Source organism: Leptosomus discolor, chromosome 5, assembly GCF_034619465.1.
Source record: "Leptosomus discolor isolate bLepDis1 chromosome 5, bLepDis1.hap2, whole genome shotgun sequence".
In the NCBI taxonomy this organism is placed as follows: Eukaryota; Metazoa; Chordata; class Aves; order Leptosomiformes; family Leptosomidae; genus Leptosomus; species Leptosomus discolor.
The window spans coordinates 29,501,589-29,518,232 of NC_141395.1; the positions used below are offsets into that span (position 1 = coordinate 29,501,589).

At 36.7% G+C, this 16,644-nt stretch overlaps 1 protein-coding gene across 1 annotated transcript in view; it reads left to right on the forward strand.

The window, feature by feature from the left end:
• The window catches only part of ADAM23 (ADAM metallopeptidase domain 23), a 68,292-nt gene that overhangs the window by 39,214 nt on the left and 12,434 nt on the right, over positions 1-16,644 (forward strand). The window contains exons 12-21 of the mRNA XM_086465521.1: positions 1,771-1,855; positions 2,648-2,738; positions 4,365-4,413; positions 6,552-6,651; positions 9,446-9,517; positions 10,303-10,389; positions 10,544-10,624; positions 13,029-13,079; positions 13,557-13,620; positions 15,274-15,379. Of these exons, the coding sequence (XP_086321647.1) occupies positions 1,771-1,855; positions 2,648-2,738; positions 4,365-4,413; positions 6,552-6,651; positions 9,446-9,517; positions 10,303-10,389; positions 10,544-10,624; positions 13,029-13,079; positions 13,557-13,620; positions 15,274-15,379 (786 nt within the window). The remainder of the gene's footprint in view (positions 1-1,770; positions 1,856-2,647; positions 2,739-4,364; positions 4,414-6,551; positions 6,652-9,445; positions 9,518-10,302; positions 10,390-10,543; positions 10,625-13,028; positions 13,080-13,556; positions 13,621-15,273; positions 15,380-16,644) is intronic.

A 16,644-nucleotide genomic window follows, 5' to 3' on the forward strand; every position in this document is an offset into this window, starting at 1 on the left:
TACCATGGTCACGTTGATAGATATCTGTAATGAAATTTTAATGTCTTTGCAACCTGGAGACAATGTCACATATTTGAAATGTCTTCTGATGAGCCCTTAAGAACACCTAGTTTTCCTAATCAGGCATGTAATATACTGCTTTCCCAGTAAAGAGCAGGAGAGGGCAGAGCTGACAGTATTATGTGTTGGCACAAGAGCATTCCAGTTACAGTTATTTATTCATGCTTATAGCTGCAGCGATGATTTGCTAATGGAAGGTCTCATCCTTTAGAGTTCTAATGAATTGTTTTCTGAGACACAATGCATTTTGAGGGGAAATTCCACTTGCATCATTGGGCATAACATCAACCTTGGGCAACAGTATTTTTTTACTTCATGGCATTGTAAGCAAAGAGGAGGAAGAGCCCGTTCTCCTCTGCAGCATAAAGATCTTAAGCCTTCTCCCAGCAGCATGCCATACTCAGAGGACGGAGTGACAAATGTCTGCCATGCGATTCTCCTATCATTCATCTTCTGCAGAGGAAGATAAAAATAGGGCCTGAAAAGTATCCTCCAGCCTCTGTCATAGCTGTTCTGCCTTAATACAGGCATTGCAACACAATGCTAATTGCGTTTTTTTGTAGCACATGCAAAGTGCTGATGATGTGCACTCTTAATTACTTTTATGCATGTATTGCATCACTTGCTCAAGAGTTTGTCAGCAGGCAAGCAGACTCTTCTCAGTGGTGCATGGCAAAAGGTACCAAATACAGACTGAAATACAGGAAATTCCGTTTGAACATAGGGAAAAAACCTTTCACTGTAAAGGTGGTCAGATGCTGTAGCAGGTTGCCCAGAGAGGTTGTGGAGTGTCTGTGCTTCGAGATATACAAAAGCCAATGGAACATGGCCCTGAGCAGCCTGCTCCAGCTGAGCCTCCTTGAAGCAAAGTGGTTGAAGTAGACCATTTCCAGAAGCACCTGCCAACATCAGCCCTTACTGTGGTTCTCTCTGTTGTAAAGCAGCTAGCTTTAGGCATTTAGTATAGATAAGCTGCAGTTTGAAAGTTCTGATGGCTGTCAGAATGTTCTGAAAAAATAAACATATACCTGTCTGGAGTATCCTGTCATTTAAAAAACTAAAAGGGACATTGATTCTGCTATTCTAAAAGGATTTAGTTTTCAAAGATCGGGATCATTTGCTGTCCATGTCCAAGGCTGTGTAGATTTATTATTATGCCTATGAAGTTAAAATAGGTATAATTCATTTATATCTTCCAAATTACATTAACTTAACTAAATATTTAGGGCTTATTATCAATAAATGAAAGGAGGCAGGGTTAAAAAGCAGTATTAAATTACTTTTAGGTAGCCTTCTCAGTCTTTTGTTTTGTAGTTGAAAACAGAACTTAAATTGGATTGGATTAAGAGCATAATTAAAAAACTTCTCAACACTAGTACATTTCAGTACAGAATTGCTTCCTGACAGGTTATACATTAGAATATATAGTTATCTTTTTAAAGGAAATGGTATCATTGTATTTTCTTAGGAATCTGGTACTCTAGTTTTCTCTGCTTTGTTTGGTTTTGGGTTGGGACTGACTCGAAGGTTGTATGTATCTAATAGACACTTTCGATGCCGGTGTTCTGTTTGTAAACTTGCCGTTGCTTTTGATGCTAGGTGAAGATTAATGTGCATGCAATGTATCATAGTATGTGTGAAAGTGTGATCTTTCAATAAGTTCTTGGTGCCCAATGTCAATGTGTTATATTTTCTTTATTTGTTTGTAAGGAATGTGACATTTCATTACAAAAGGAGCAGCTTAAGTTATTTTGGAGGGGTTTGCTCTGTGGCCAGAGGAGTAGGAGTGAATGAGGTAATTTTTTTTCATGACTAAAGTGAAATAAAATAGAAACTGTAAATTATAACCTCAGAGTTTATATCTTTCAGTATTCAGGGCTTTAAAGATAACTTACATATTAAAAAGTTAGGATTCTCACACCTATCCTTCTTGTGTCGTCATTAAACTACTGCTCACTGTGCTTTTCTTTTTAAAAAGCGTTCCTCTTATCTGGAATGTTCTCTTAATAAGATCTTAAATAGGATTTTAGTATATTTGACAGAAATTTAGACTCCAAAATCTCACACGGGAATATTTGAAATACAGAACTGAACATCTTTTTGGGTCTTCTCGCTATTAGAGGCTTGATCTTCTGAGGTGCTGATGATGTGTAATTCTTACTGATTTTTTTTAACAGTAAACTAGAACAATTTGATCACTGTGTATTGTTATTGTTGTTGGTTTGTTGTGGGTTTTTTTGCTCAGTGCAGTGTTAAATCGATAATGAAAGTCTCCTTTTTTAACATGGGTTAATCATTCTATACAAAACTATATTATATATATATATATCAAACAAACTCATTTGTGTAAGTTAACCAGCGGGATTCCTTCAGGTTAAGAGAGGAAATTTTTTTCTATTACATACTTTGTTGTGTTTATTTTCCTTATACGTTCACAGAATTATGACTGGCTGTACAGAATTACTGAAGTAGTAGATATGTGGTAAGCCAGAATGAGCTGGTGTAGTGTTCATTACCATAACTTGCTGCTTTTTTTATTTGTTTTTGTGTTTTGTTTTGGTTTTATTGCACTCCTCTTGAAATGCAGTATGGCCTCCCTTTGGCCATGGCACAGGAACTAGCACAAAGTCTTGCTCAGAACCTTGGAATACAGTGGGAGCCAGCTGCCAGGAAACCGAGTATGTACATGGACATGGACTCTTCTTTTGTCCTCTTTAGCTAAATATATAAACATTTCCTTTGCAATATTTGAAACAAATACCAAACTTGCTGTAACTATAGAACAAGAATTGCTGCTTTTGGAAATATACGCACCAAAATTTGAGTTTAACCAAAATAAGACCCACCAGTTTAGGTCTCATTTTGCAATTACCTCAGTGGTGACCTGTGCCAGGAGGTTAGATTCATAACCAACATTCAAAGGTATAATGGTAAAAACACCATGATTTTAACTCAGAACTCCTTATCTATCATAAATCCTATAGAACTATCATTGACTTCTTAAAATACAAAATTACCTGATTTATAATTGAAGAAATGGTAAGAAGCTGTAACCTAGTCCAGGGTGACGTTTGTTCAACTTGTTACCTTACTGCGTCACGGCCAGAAGGTTAGACTGACTTGGCCTTAACGCATATAGAGTGCAGGTACAAAAGTTGCTGCAAAAGCCCTTTTTGAGGCTAAAGAACATTGTTTAGGTTTTCCACTTGCATCTATTAAGCAATTTGGCTACTTCTTCTCTTTGTTTCTTCTTTAAAAATGTGAATGATAATGCTGACTTTATTTTGGAATTGCTTCAGAAATCTGTGAATTAGGAAACGATGTGGAAAAGTTTAGGGAATGTTGTTTTGTAAAGCATTGTTTTTGAATTGTGTAAACTTGCAAATTGCTAAAATATTTTCTACATCATTGGGTTTTGATTACAGGTAAAACAGAGTTCATATAATTTGGAAATCAGAATCTTTTTTAACTATAAGAATTTTTTTAAATGATAGCTTCGTTTCGTTATTTGGATACCCTTTATAGAGAAAGATTAGTGAAAGATCTGGATTGAGCAGAGATAACCATGTAAATAATCTGTGAATATTTTCAGTGGAGAAACAGTATGGATTTGGAGCAGTAGCTAGAATACAGAATGTTTCTTCTTGAAAATATTACTACTTTGGTACATAATTTCTGTGAGTAGTTTGTAACTTCTGTTTTAACAACCATAAGATGTTGATCTTTTGTTTTTATTTTATGAATTTGATCACTGTTGACTTACATGCTATAGCTGTAAGTAAACTGTAAATCCATTTTCACTCAACTACTTTTTCTAATGAATGTTTGATTGGCTGATTCCATATTACTATTAATAATTCTATGCAAAAGGGAAAAAACGTGGCCTGTCCAGTAACAATTCTCCTTCAGGGTGTTTTGTGCACATTTTAGGGAAGAGGAAATGCAAACATTTTTAATCATCAGTATCATGTGTACTGAACATACCCTTGGACTGCCTGGTTTGAGAGCATGTAGGCAAGAACATTGCCGGCTATTTTTAGCTTTCTATACTGCCTGAAACTTAGTGTTGAGTTTAAGAACATGCACATATGGTAATATGAAAATACCATGTTTATATTAAGTATATTAGTGTCTCTTCAAGTGGGCTGGTTTCCTTTTCAGAGGTAGAATCTGTACAGCCAAGCAACCATCTAACCTTTGTATAATTAGTCAAGGTCCATTTTTGTAGTGGTTACTTTATATTTATTGTAAGCATATTTATAACTGCTTTCCTTTTCTGTTGTATTTTGGTCTTGTCTGAGAAGAGTGTGACTGCACTGAATCCTGGGGTGGTTGCATCATGGAGGAAACAGGGTATGTCATAACTATCAGTAACTGAGGGCTCTGGAATGAGTTCATAGTTTACATTATGACATAAATATTTATGTATTGGGTTTTGTCCATGTGTTTTAGTGCTACTAAATGAAAAGCTAGAAGCAGTTGGAACAACCCAAACATACAGATCATTTATTTCAATTTTCAGCAATTCTTTCCCTTTGCTATTCACATTTTAGGAAGTTATTCATAAATCTTATATTTTGAAGTGCAATGCAGTGTATTCACGGATGCTTGCTATAGTTTCAATGATTGAAAAGTAAAGAATGTATATTAATTAAAGAAATCCAGTTATACTTTCTACATGCTGCTGAAAAAGTGTTACAATACAGTTGTATAAGTGATATTTCTATTTTCCTCCTAAATTTTAATTATTTTTTCCTCCAATTCCATCAAAATTCTGATTTTGAGTGAACAGATCTCTCTCTGCTTCTGTCCCAATGAATAAAAGTAGAAACCTGAAGCTTTTAGCAAGTGCTCTCAATCCTTATCTAAGTGGTCAGTGAAGTCCGAAGGGAAAGAACATCTATATTGGAGGAAACCAGGCTTCATTGCCCTCTGCCCTCACACACTACCAAACACAGGTTTTTGAGTCTTCTAAACCACTTCCTGTCAGAATTCTTGCTCACCCTGGAAGATTGATTGGATGGAGAGAATTAGTTATAACTAAGACAGAAGGGGTTTAGTTTCTTCATACAGTATTTGGAAATTGAGTCTTCAGTAGGATTACTGTGTGGCTTTCCTGTAGACTTGTAATTGTCAGCCACCGTATGAATGCAGCAGAAAGTGATTCAGTAAGCTTGCCTCTGGAATCGAAAGTAAGGCATTGATCAGAATAGATACTGGCTTCCTTCCTATGGTGAACTTAAAGTATCAGTCTCTGATGGAAATAACAGTAGAAGAGGTTATGTAACAGTAAAAAAAAAAAAAAAAAAAAAATGCCAGGAGCAGATGGTAATCACCCAGAAGTTGAAAAAAGACTGACTAATGAAATGAGTGAATAATTAGCTGCAGCGTAAAGCTTTTCACTTAGCTTTGTCAGTGGGGAAATGTCAGCAGTGAGCTGCTAGAAAAGGAATGGAGAACCTCCTTATGGCATGATTACCCTCATCTTTAACAGTGTGAATAGTTCTTGTTCCCAGATCTCAAAACATGGCTAATAAAAATATCAGACAGTTTCCATGTGAGAAATGATTGATAAAGAATGATTTCATCAGGCTGGGAAAAAGATGGAGAAGAGGAAATATGTGAGAAGTCTGTAACATCATGAACAAGATAGCAAATTACTACAGTTTCTTCCAGTGTAAGAACTAGGGACACATGAAATGAGACTAGCAAATAGGTGACAGAAAAACAGGATGAAATTGTTCTTCTACCAGTCTGTAATTAAGCTGTGAAACTTCTTGCTATAGCATCTTGCAGAAGCAAAAAGATTCTGGGCAAATTAATGTGAGAAAATACAAGATTATTAAATAAGACAAAATAAGGCTTCCTGAGAAAGTAATTAAGCTGAAAATTGTTGGAAGCTGGAAAATAATTCTGCAAGTAGTAGTACAGTGCTCTGTTCTCTGCGCTTCCCTGGGCATATTCTCAGGGCCAGACTCAGAGGTGGGATTTGGGTAAAGTGGATATTTAGTCTGACCCTATACAGCTGTTCTTATGGCCACGATTACTTTTACTTTAAAAATTAACCTTATTAACAGGATCAGATTAATTGAACAGTTTTAAAACCCTGGCACGAAATCAGGGATCTGGAAAGTAATCCATCTTTTAAACTGAAGCTGCAGGGAAAACAAATCCAAAAGAACAGTGGCTTATGTATGCAATCAAGGGGGTGCATAGCAGCTATTACAATAATGTGGTTTCACCTTAAGAAGATCAGAAGACTACAGTTTCATGTACTGTAGGTCAATATAAAAATGCAGAATGTTTAAGAACTTTTTCTTTTGTTCTGATTTCATTGTTTGAGAATAAGACCGAGCTGACATACTGTTGCACACAGTGGTTGTAAGAAACTGGGATTTACAGTATTAAAAAAATGTTTTGAGCCATCCACCTCATTCCAGTAACTGTTGGTGTTTCAAGACACTTACTCAGCTAATGCTTTACCATTTTAGGGTATACCATTCCAGGAAATTCTCCAAATGCAGCATTGCAGAATACAAAGAATTTTTACTTCGTGGGGGAGGTGCCTGTCTTTTCAACAGGCCAACAAAGGTAATAGATATGTTGGTAGTCGACATCTCTGCTAAAAATTGTAATGAAAATGTAATCATTTCACTAGCGCCCATCTGTTCTGAAATTTGTTCAAATGTCTATGTGGGTATTTTCTTGAGAATTAGCTGACTGTTCATTCCCATAACATTTAAAAAATAATCTTAAAAGGAATGCAACTTGTTTTCCATCGATTCTTCATGCTCAAATAATGACAGATATTGCAGTTGATTTTTCACAGCTCGATACATCCCCATTCAACATAAATGCACTACTAATTAAGGAAGTAGTGCAAAATAAATCCAGAAGTAAGGTCATAGGGCGTGTTCCACATATACTCAATTCTTGGACTTTTTGCCTGAGGTTGTTGAAAAGAATGCCAATTGCCACACTAGGAATTAGAAATCAATAGCTTACTTCATAAGACAGTAGCAGCTTGTGGTTGTTCTCAAAGTTAACTTCATTTAATTTCATTTCATATGTACATATAGCAAACTCTGTAATTCGTATCTGTTTCCTTGTACCATCCATTGCTTTTTTTGCCTAAAAATTTATCAAGGTCATAATTTTTTCTAGGGCATTATTAGCATGACGTCCTTCTAAAGCTGAGCAGTATAAAAATATTCCACGTGGCTCTTTTTGCAGAGTAAGATCAATCCAAAGTATTAATATTCTATTGAATCATGGTGTCAAACTTGGTGTCCTTGTAGAATTTAATACCATATGAGACTATTAAGCTGTTCTGTTTACTGTGCTGTATCCTTTGGTAGACCACCGTCTTGCGCAATTAACTAAAAAAATTTTGCTTGTTAGAGTGGTTTTTAATCTTTTCCCAGAGTAGAAATCTTTGCTTATAGAATAAGAATTTAAGAATTTTTACAGGAAAGAGTAAATAGGGAGAAAGAACACAGCTTCATTTTTTGATGATGGTTGTCTAGCAAGGTAGTGGGACCAAATTGCCAAATCTACTGTATACAGAATAAAAGTCTGGTTTACTTCCGTGAAAATGCACCCAGGAAGAACGGTTGAATTATCTTTATATGTTAACTGTGTCAGTGTTTCACAGCTTTGAAGTTAAAGTACTTTGGGGAAAAAAGAAATCATACGGTGTTTTGAATGCTATTCTTTGAAGCTTGGGAAGTAGGCTAGAAAATGGTGTGTTTAACCTTTAGGTAAGTAAAATGTAGTTGTGTTAAGCAGTCACCATGATGTCATTTTTAATTATAACCTTTTAGTTATGCCCTGATACATATATGAACATTTGATGGTTCCTGATTAATGCCATAGAAAGTTTGTGTGTGTTCTGTTATTTTCTTGCATTTCTCTCGTTGAACCCTTTTTGTTTTTCTTACGGGCTACAGGTCAAATAATGAGGTCTGATAGAGAACTGAATTTCAGGTTCAGAATACGAGATCTTGCTGTTTCCACTGAAGCATAGTAGTAACAGTGGCTTATAGAGGAAAAAAAGAAATTTCAGTTTGAATCATGTCAACATTGCTAGTGAAGAAGAGTACGTATGGGTATTGCTTCAGTGTAGTTTTGCTCCCGGCATCCAAAATTGTACATTGATTACCTGTGTGGTTTATGCAACAAAAGTAGAAGGTTTTCTTTCTTTTTGATTCGGCATTATGATTCCTTCCCCCTGCACCCCCAAAGTACCAAAGAAAGATTCCACTCGACTTTATAAATCGCAGAATCACAGAATGGTTCAGGTTGGAAGGGGCCTTAGAGACCATCTAGTTCCAACCCCCTGCCATGGGCAGGGACACCTTCCACTAGACCAGGTTGCTCAAAGCCCCATCCAGCCTGGCCTTGAACACTGCCAGGGAGGGGGCAGCTACAGCTTCTCTGGGCAATTTGTATTGTTTTATATGTTACATTTCCTGCCTTGATGATCCTCAACAGCTGTACTGCCACTAAGCCCGTGCAGAGAGAACATGTTTACTCACATCTTTCATGCTTATCTAGCTGTAGATTTATCTGTTCTCATTTTAACTTAACTTTTAACTTCTTATTTCAACGGTGTTCTAGTGATATATGTTTCTGTTGCTAATATCCCCATTAAATTGGAGATTCCTGATATTCTTATAGGATTTTTAAGCAGAATTATGATCTTGAAAACAGACAAGGGTTTTGCAAAATTATTTCTGTGACAAGACTGATAAATATCTTAAATCACCTTTAATCAAAATTATGATATGTGAAACCAGTATGGTATCTATATCATCCTGAACTGTATAATTTATCTGTATTGTATATGTCTGGTCCTAAAATTAACTGTTTAGCATTATCTATATGTGGTTGTGTTATCCTAACTTACTAATAAGGCACATAATTTGGCAGTGTTTCTTAGTGTTTGTTATTTTCACACAGAAACATGTTACACTGGAACAGACAGTAGCTAATTGCATGAGCAAGTATGGTACCTGGGTAGATCCCAGAGATCACATTGCTGACTGGTTTCTTGAAGAAATTGTCAGAGAAATGGGAGTCCATAGAATAGGAATAAAGATCAGATGTTATCCCTAGAGTATTGTATCATAATTCTTGGACATCAGTAGTCTCCTAAAGAGGACTAGCATTCAAGTGATTTAGGTGTACATCTTTCATGTCTGAACAATTCTGACCAGTGGCACTTGAAAAACATGCTGCTTCCCCATCACAGTAGCACAGCATATATATTCTCTGTGAGAGTGTGTTTCTGTAGCATTGCAGAAATGGGCTATGTGTGATAGAAAAGTCCTTTGATACTAGTTTTATTCTTACTTTTGCGTGGGGGTGTGTATTTGCTTTTCAGCTCTTTGAAACCACCGAGTGTGGAAATGGATACGTAGAAGCAGGAGAAGAATGTGATTGCGGTTTCCGAATGGCAAGTAAAGTTACATATTACTCCACAAGTCTTTCTTACAACATATATTAAGATAAATTATGTGATTGATAAAGGAGGGGGAAGGGTTATGGAAATGAATTTGGTTTGCGTGTTGTTAGGGAACAACTTCATTAAAGGACTGTGTTAAAACTTTTTTTCAAGTGAGAATTAGTGCAAAGACAGAGTGTCCTCAGAACAGTTCCTGTTACACTAGTGGCAGGATGTAGCTGTTTCCCAGCAATTTTTGAATTGCACTGTAGAAGTGCTTATCCCTTTACTTTTCCTGGATAGTATGCCTGGAGTGGTAGACTTCTTATCTCTGCTTTGGAGATAGGTGCCTGTGTTCAGACAGAGTAAGTAAACTGTTGTTTTCTTCTCTGTTGAAGAAATATTCCAATAATGTTTTTGCAAACATCTGCCCTGTAGATTTGAGTCCTAGATCTAGTATTTAAATATAATTGCGCCCATAATTAGTTTTCTTAATCTTTTTTTCTGCATTGAATGCAATTTGACTAAGCAGCATGCATTTGGCATAGACTGTTCCACACCTGTTAAGATGCTTCAGAAGGTGTGAATCCCCTTGTTGCTATAGCATATATGTCTCTGGTTTCCCTTTACTTTAGTATTTGAGCATTGCAAAGGGTTCTTCCAGATGATAATTTCAAGTCATCAGTGCTGAACTGAATCTTTTGTCTGCTGGTACATAACTGTGTGTTTGAAAGATCGTGAGGAAAAACACTTATTTAAAATGGAAAACTAAAAATTTCGCTTAATATTTTCTTCAGGAATGCTATGCAGACTGTTGTAAGAAGTGCTCTCTTTCTAATGGAGCTCATTGTAGTGATGGACCCTGCTGTAATACATCATGTCTTGTGAGTGTTGCTGCAGTATATCTATTGTTCTTTTCAGTTGTCCATGGAAGTCATGTGCAGCCTGTTATAGTTGGAAGTGTGTTTTATGTAGAATGAAAAGGAACAGCTGAGGTAGACATAATCTTAGTCTTGAACTATATTCTTTATTTTCTAGTTTTTCCCACGAGGCTATGACTGTCGATATGCAGTGAATGAATGTGATATTGCAGAGTTCTGCACTGGAGATTCTGGCCAGGTATGTATGCAGAAGTTTTCACTGCTTACACTATTGATGTTTCTTTGCACTCATTTTTGTCTCAATTTAAGAGGAAAATCTGGAGTAACAAACTGCACATTCATATACTCAAAATAACTGTGGGGGGTTATTTTTTAATCCTAACAATTTTTTAAATAAAAGAATAAACTACTAGAAATGAAAAAAAATAAATCTGAGTGGACTCAAAATATGACTGCCGTAGGTTTATTTGTTTTTTAAAACTTGTGGGGTTTTGTGTATCTATATAGTATTTGTATCAGACATCCTTCTTTACTCTTTGCCTGGTCTGTAGCGTATACTGCAAATGTGAGTAGATTCAAAGGTAATAACAGTAAGATTTTACAAAATAGAATATTTTATATTATAAATGTAGAAAATTACAACTAATGCAGTATCATAGAATCGTAGAGTGGTTCAGGTTGGAAGGGGCCTTAGAGACCGTCTAGTTCCAACCCCCCTGCCGTGGGCAGGGACACCTCCCACCAGACCAGGTTGCTCAAAGCCCCATCCAACCTGGCCTTGAACACTGCCAGGGAGGGGGCAGCCACAGCTTCTCTGGGTGACCTGTTCCAGTGTCTCACCACCCTCACAGTAAAGAATTTCTTCCTAATATCTAATCTAAATCTCCCCTCTTTCAATTTGAAACAGTCACCCCTTGACCTATCACTACAATCCCTGATGAAGAGTCCCTCCCCACCTTTCCTGTAGGACCCCTTTAAGTACTGGAAGGCCACTAGAAGGTCTCCCTGGAGCCTTCTTCTCTTCTCCAGGCTCAACAACCCCAACTCTCTCAGCCTGTTCTTATAGGAGAGCTGCTCCAGCCCCTGATCATCTTCATGGCCATCCTCTGGACCCCCATGTATAGAATCATAGAATTGTTAAGGTCGGAAAAGACCCTTAAGATCATCAAGTCCAGCTGTAAACCTGACACTGCCAAGTCCACCAAGTGCCGTGTCTACATGTCTTAAATACCTTCAGGGATGGAGATTCTGCCACTTGCGTGGGCAGCCTGTTCCGTTGCTTGACAACCCTTTTGGTGAAGAAATTTTTCCTAATGTCCAATCTTAAACCTCCCCTGGCACAACTTGAGGCTGTTTCCTCTTGCCCTATCACTTCTTACTTGGGAAAACAGAACAACACCCACCTCTCTACAACCTCCTTTCAGGTAGTTGTAGAGACTGATAAGGTCTCCCCTCAGTCTCCTTTTCTCCAGCCTAAACAATCGCAGTTCCCTCAGCCATTCCTCATAACACTTTATACAAGTGTTATGTTTTTTGGAGTGTGCACATGTATGATAATGTTAAAAGTTGTGGATCTTACATATTTCTCTTGAAAACATTTGGCTAACACTCAAAAGTACCTGTACTTTTAAATAAACAGCAATCAAAAGGTTGTTTTAACTTGAATTCTTTTAAATAGTCAACATTCTTTACATCTTCCATTTTCATAGCAACTTTGATGCCTTAGGTGATAAATGCTCCTTTTCAATACTGAGTGTTTAGCTTCAAGGTTATATAAGAACTTCATAACTCTGCTGCAGTCATCTACTGCATCAAGTTCTTAGCTTTGAAGAAGTAAGATTCAGAGTAGATCACATGTCTCTCCCTGGGCATTGTCTGTAATTATAGATTGCAATAAATTAACAGTAACCTCTTTTAGTATTATCATCTGAGACATTCACACTTACAGATAAGTAGCTATTGCTGAGATTTTATTGTAAATATTTTATTCTGTAGATGGAGCATTCTTAATGGGAGGGAGAAGGGCTTTCTTAAACTAGGAGGCTGCCCTCAAATTATTGGCTAATATGGTACATGGCAGCAGCATACCCTTTCCAAATCTTCGTAGGTCCCTTTTTGATGAGGAAAAGCTTTAAGAATGGTCTGATCCCTAGCTTTAGCAAGGCAAGGCTTCTGGACCTGATGACCTGTTCATACCAAAAAAGTTTCCAATGCCAAGAGAACATGCAATTAACATCATAAAATCCCACAGCTGTGTAAGAGGTAGACTGGTAGGCTACAACTAGGTGCTGGTTTACTTTTAGTGGAACAGAAATTAATGCAGTGGCAGTGTTGCAAACATGGCCCCAGTGTTAGCTACCAAATGTCCTGTTACTGAACACATTTGTTTTGCTTTTCATTTTGCCTCGCCTCCTTAATTTCCGCTTGGAATATGCAGAAAGTTAGAGTCAAAGCTTGTATTCCATGGTTCAAGATACTAATTTTTTCATTTGTATTTGTGGCTATAGAGATTCCTGCAATAGTTATGTTATCTACCCCCTTTATATGTTGTGCAATTGTCTTTTAAAATCTGGAAAATTCCATATGTGATCATTTGATGTATTACTACACACACAATAAAAAAATTTCTTAATTTTTTTCAGTGTCCACCAAATCTTCATAAACAAGATGGGTATGCCTGTGATTCTAATCAGGTATGCAATATTTTAAAATCCCTGCACATCAGCAAATAGAAATCAACCAAATACAAGCTTCCTTTGTTTTTAAAATCCTACCTTCTGTATTTCTTCATGAATTTTGTCTTTTGGACATCAATGTTGCTTGTTCTTGTGCACTCTATGAATAGTAAAAATTTCTACTTTGAGTGACATCTGCTTGGTATCTTTACATTTTACATGTAAGTATCTTTACCTTTTACGTTCCACGTTAGTAAGTTCTTTACAACCATGTAAATGAGAAGTATAAAGCAGGTGCTGAAATGTCAGTGTGTATTAGACACAAAGTGACTATGAGAATCTTGGCCAAAATGTGTACTCCATCTACCCAAATTCATTAAAACTATTATACATCCCAATATGTGTGTGAAGAATCAAAATGAGACATTTGTTGGGGGAGGAGAAGGAAATGAATCACGTTCAGTTCTCATTGCTAACATGTTGTGTTTTGTTTAGGGTCGTTGCTATAATGGTGAATGCAAGACAAGAGATAATCAGTGCAAATATATCTGGGGATCTAGTAGGTTGACTTTAACTACCTTAAATGTATTTTACTTCTGGTTTATTCCTGCCTTTGTTTTGTATTTTTCATACTTTTTTTTTTTGTTCTTGCCACTGTAAGTTTTCTGCTCAGTAGAGCAGACTATTGTGAGAAACTGTGGCTTGATTGCCAAGTGAAATTTTGAGTTTGGAGTGATGACAGTGAGATTGTTCTGAAGTGATGTGGTTGCAGTCATAGGCAGGGCAGCAAATGCTGGACTCTGGTGGAATTAGGTGAGAAAATATACAAGATATTGGCCACTTTGGGTCACTGTTACCAGGGGGAAAAAAAATGGGTTTAAGAATTTTTTTTTTGTATAGTTCAAACCAGATGGTTTTGGTTTTTTTAATGACAGTTTTTTTCAATTCCATTATCCCAGCAGAAATTCATGCTAAAGCTGCTCCACCGTGCTTCTCTCTGATATACCATCCTGCAAGTCACGAAAATTAGCACATTGGTGTGAATTTAAATACTCATAGTACGAATTTAAGCCCAGAGGTACTGAGTAAAATAGAATTGCGGTTGCAATGGATTTTGCTTCCAGCTGAGAGGGGATAAGTACTTTGTTAATGACTTTGAGGCAGTTCCGCAGAGCAGAACTATCAGAATGTCCTGTACTCTAGGACTTAATGTTTTCTTCTGCATTTTGTCTAGTCATGACTGCCACTGCTGACACTGCCTATTTGAGGCAGAAGAATCATTCCATTTTAGGGAAGATGGAAGGGGAGGGATATAGTTTTACCATTTATTGTTTGTCTTATACAATACAAAAGGTGTCATATAAGTGTAAAATTGGATGGAGACAATGTTTTCTTTGTCTTCTGATGCCTTTTTGAGCTTTATGTTGCCACCTCAAATTTATTGATAATATTAAAGGCAATAGATGTTTTCGTTAACTAATTTCTTTCTTACACACATTTTAAAATAGTTCGTTTGTCTTCTGCACAAGTGGTTTTACTGATTCTACTCTCTATTACTCACTCTTAATATTTTATCATCTTCTGTATTACCGTTGTGCTTTTCTTTTTTTCTTAATTGATTTTTTTAGAAAAAACAAGTGGACTTGTTAGTAAATAGTTGTGGGTTTAAACCTGTTAGTTCAGATTTCTACTCTCAAAAAGCTGTAGAAATTACACTCTGACTGTTCAACCTTGTTTTTAACGTGAACTCCTAAAAAATTTTAAAAAATTAACATTGAGTTGATGTCAGAACATACACTTGTGGTATATGCCGCATATAAAATCTCTTATCTAAAATACAGGTCCGGAATTTTGCAGTGCAAACAACTAGATTGAATCTATGTGCAACTGTTACGAAGTGAACAAAATTAGACCCCAGGTAAATTCAAATGCAGAAGACAATGCAGACACTGTGGAGACAGCTTTTTCAAAAGTTCAGAGCACATTTTGAATGTTGAGCATTATTTAGAAAAGCAGTCTGTAGGTATTGCATTTCAGTCTGCTAGGTCCCCACTGTAGTCACTGGGAAATACTGCTTGTGTACATACAAATGTGGTTAGATTTCTGTTTTGTAGGAAAAAAATAGAGAACTGCTGCAACAAATATGCAGGTTTTTGAAAGCTCTCATATTTCCGGTGGAAAGTACATTTCTTTTTCCTTTCTTCATCAACAGAGTCTTCAGGATCTGACAAATTTTGTTACGAAAAGCTTAATACAGAAGGCACAAAAAAAGGTAACTGTGGAAAGGATGGAGACCGATGGATTCAGTGTAGCAAACAGTAAGTTCAGCTTGGTAGAGATTTGTATTTTAAATAGATAAATACTGGTTAATGTTGTCTGCTTTTCCATGACAGCAGTTTGTTTTGCGTTATTTTGAATCTTCTTTCCCTCACAAAGTTCCGTAGCTCATCCAGACAAATCCATGGGTGACTCAGTAATACGCTTGTAAAGAATTCCAGATTTTCAGAAGAATATACTGTGACTTTACTTCTTTGAGCAGCTTGGGGCAAGGCAGCAAAAAGTCCCAAGTTCATAATATACAGACATCTCAGACTTGGTAGGGATAAATCAGGCTGCAAATGCACATGCTATTTTCGCTTGTTCTGGCATTGATACCAGATTATGCTATTTCAAGTTTGTTCCTTTATTTTGACCAGAGAGGACATTCGGATGCTATAGACAAAATGGCTGATTCATTTGCATGGGATCATTACTAGATGAATATTTGATTAAAGTTAATTTTCAAGTTAATGATCATTAGCGGATAGACTTAGATTTCTCCTAATTTCCTTACTGTTTTGTAATTTTAAGTATGTATCTAAAAATTTCAGTCTCGAAATGGTGTTTTCCTCCTTTTGACTATCTGATGTTTGTCAAGTGGCTTTTTTTTTTTTTAGATTGCATGATTCACTTTTCAGATAGGATCATAAGCAAAGAAGTTGTTTGATGGATTTGTTGGGTGGTGGTGGTGGTTTTTTTTTACATTTATAGAATCAATTGGGTTGGAAGGGACCTCTAAAGGTCATCTAGTCCAACCCCCCTGCAGTGAGCAGGGACATCTTTAGCTGGATCAGGTTGCTCAGAGCCCCATCGAGCCTGACCTTGAATGTCTCCAGGGATGGGGCTTCCACCACCTTTCTGGGCAACCTGTTCCAGTGATCCACCACCCTCATATTAAAGAACTTTTTCCTAATGTCCAACCTAAATCTATCTTTTCTAGCTTAAAACCATTACTCCTCGTCCTATCGCTGCAAACCCTTGTGAACAGTTCTTCCCCTGCCTTCTTACAGGCCCCTTTCAGGTATTGGAAGGTCAATGTAAGGTCCCCCCAGAGCCTTCTCTTCTCCATCATCTCATTTAGATGAGAATAGTGTTGTTCTGATATGTATATTAAAAACCTCAGTTGTATAAAAGCTTTTCGTGGTCAGTAGAGATGCAGAAAAATGATGTAGGCTAATTTAAATTTTTTGCAATTTTAACAAATACTATTTCCAGCATTCATCCAGTTGCTTCTATGACTTAAGGCAATTAGAGTCAGAGACGG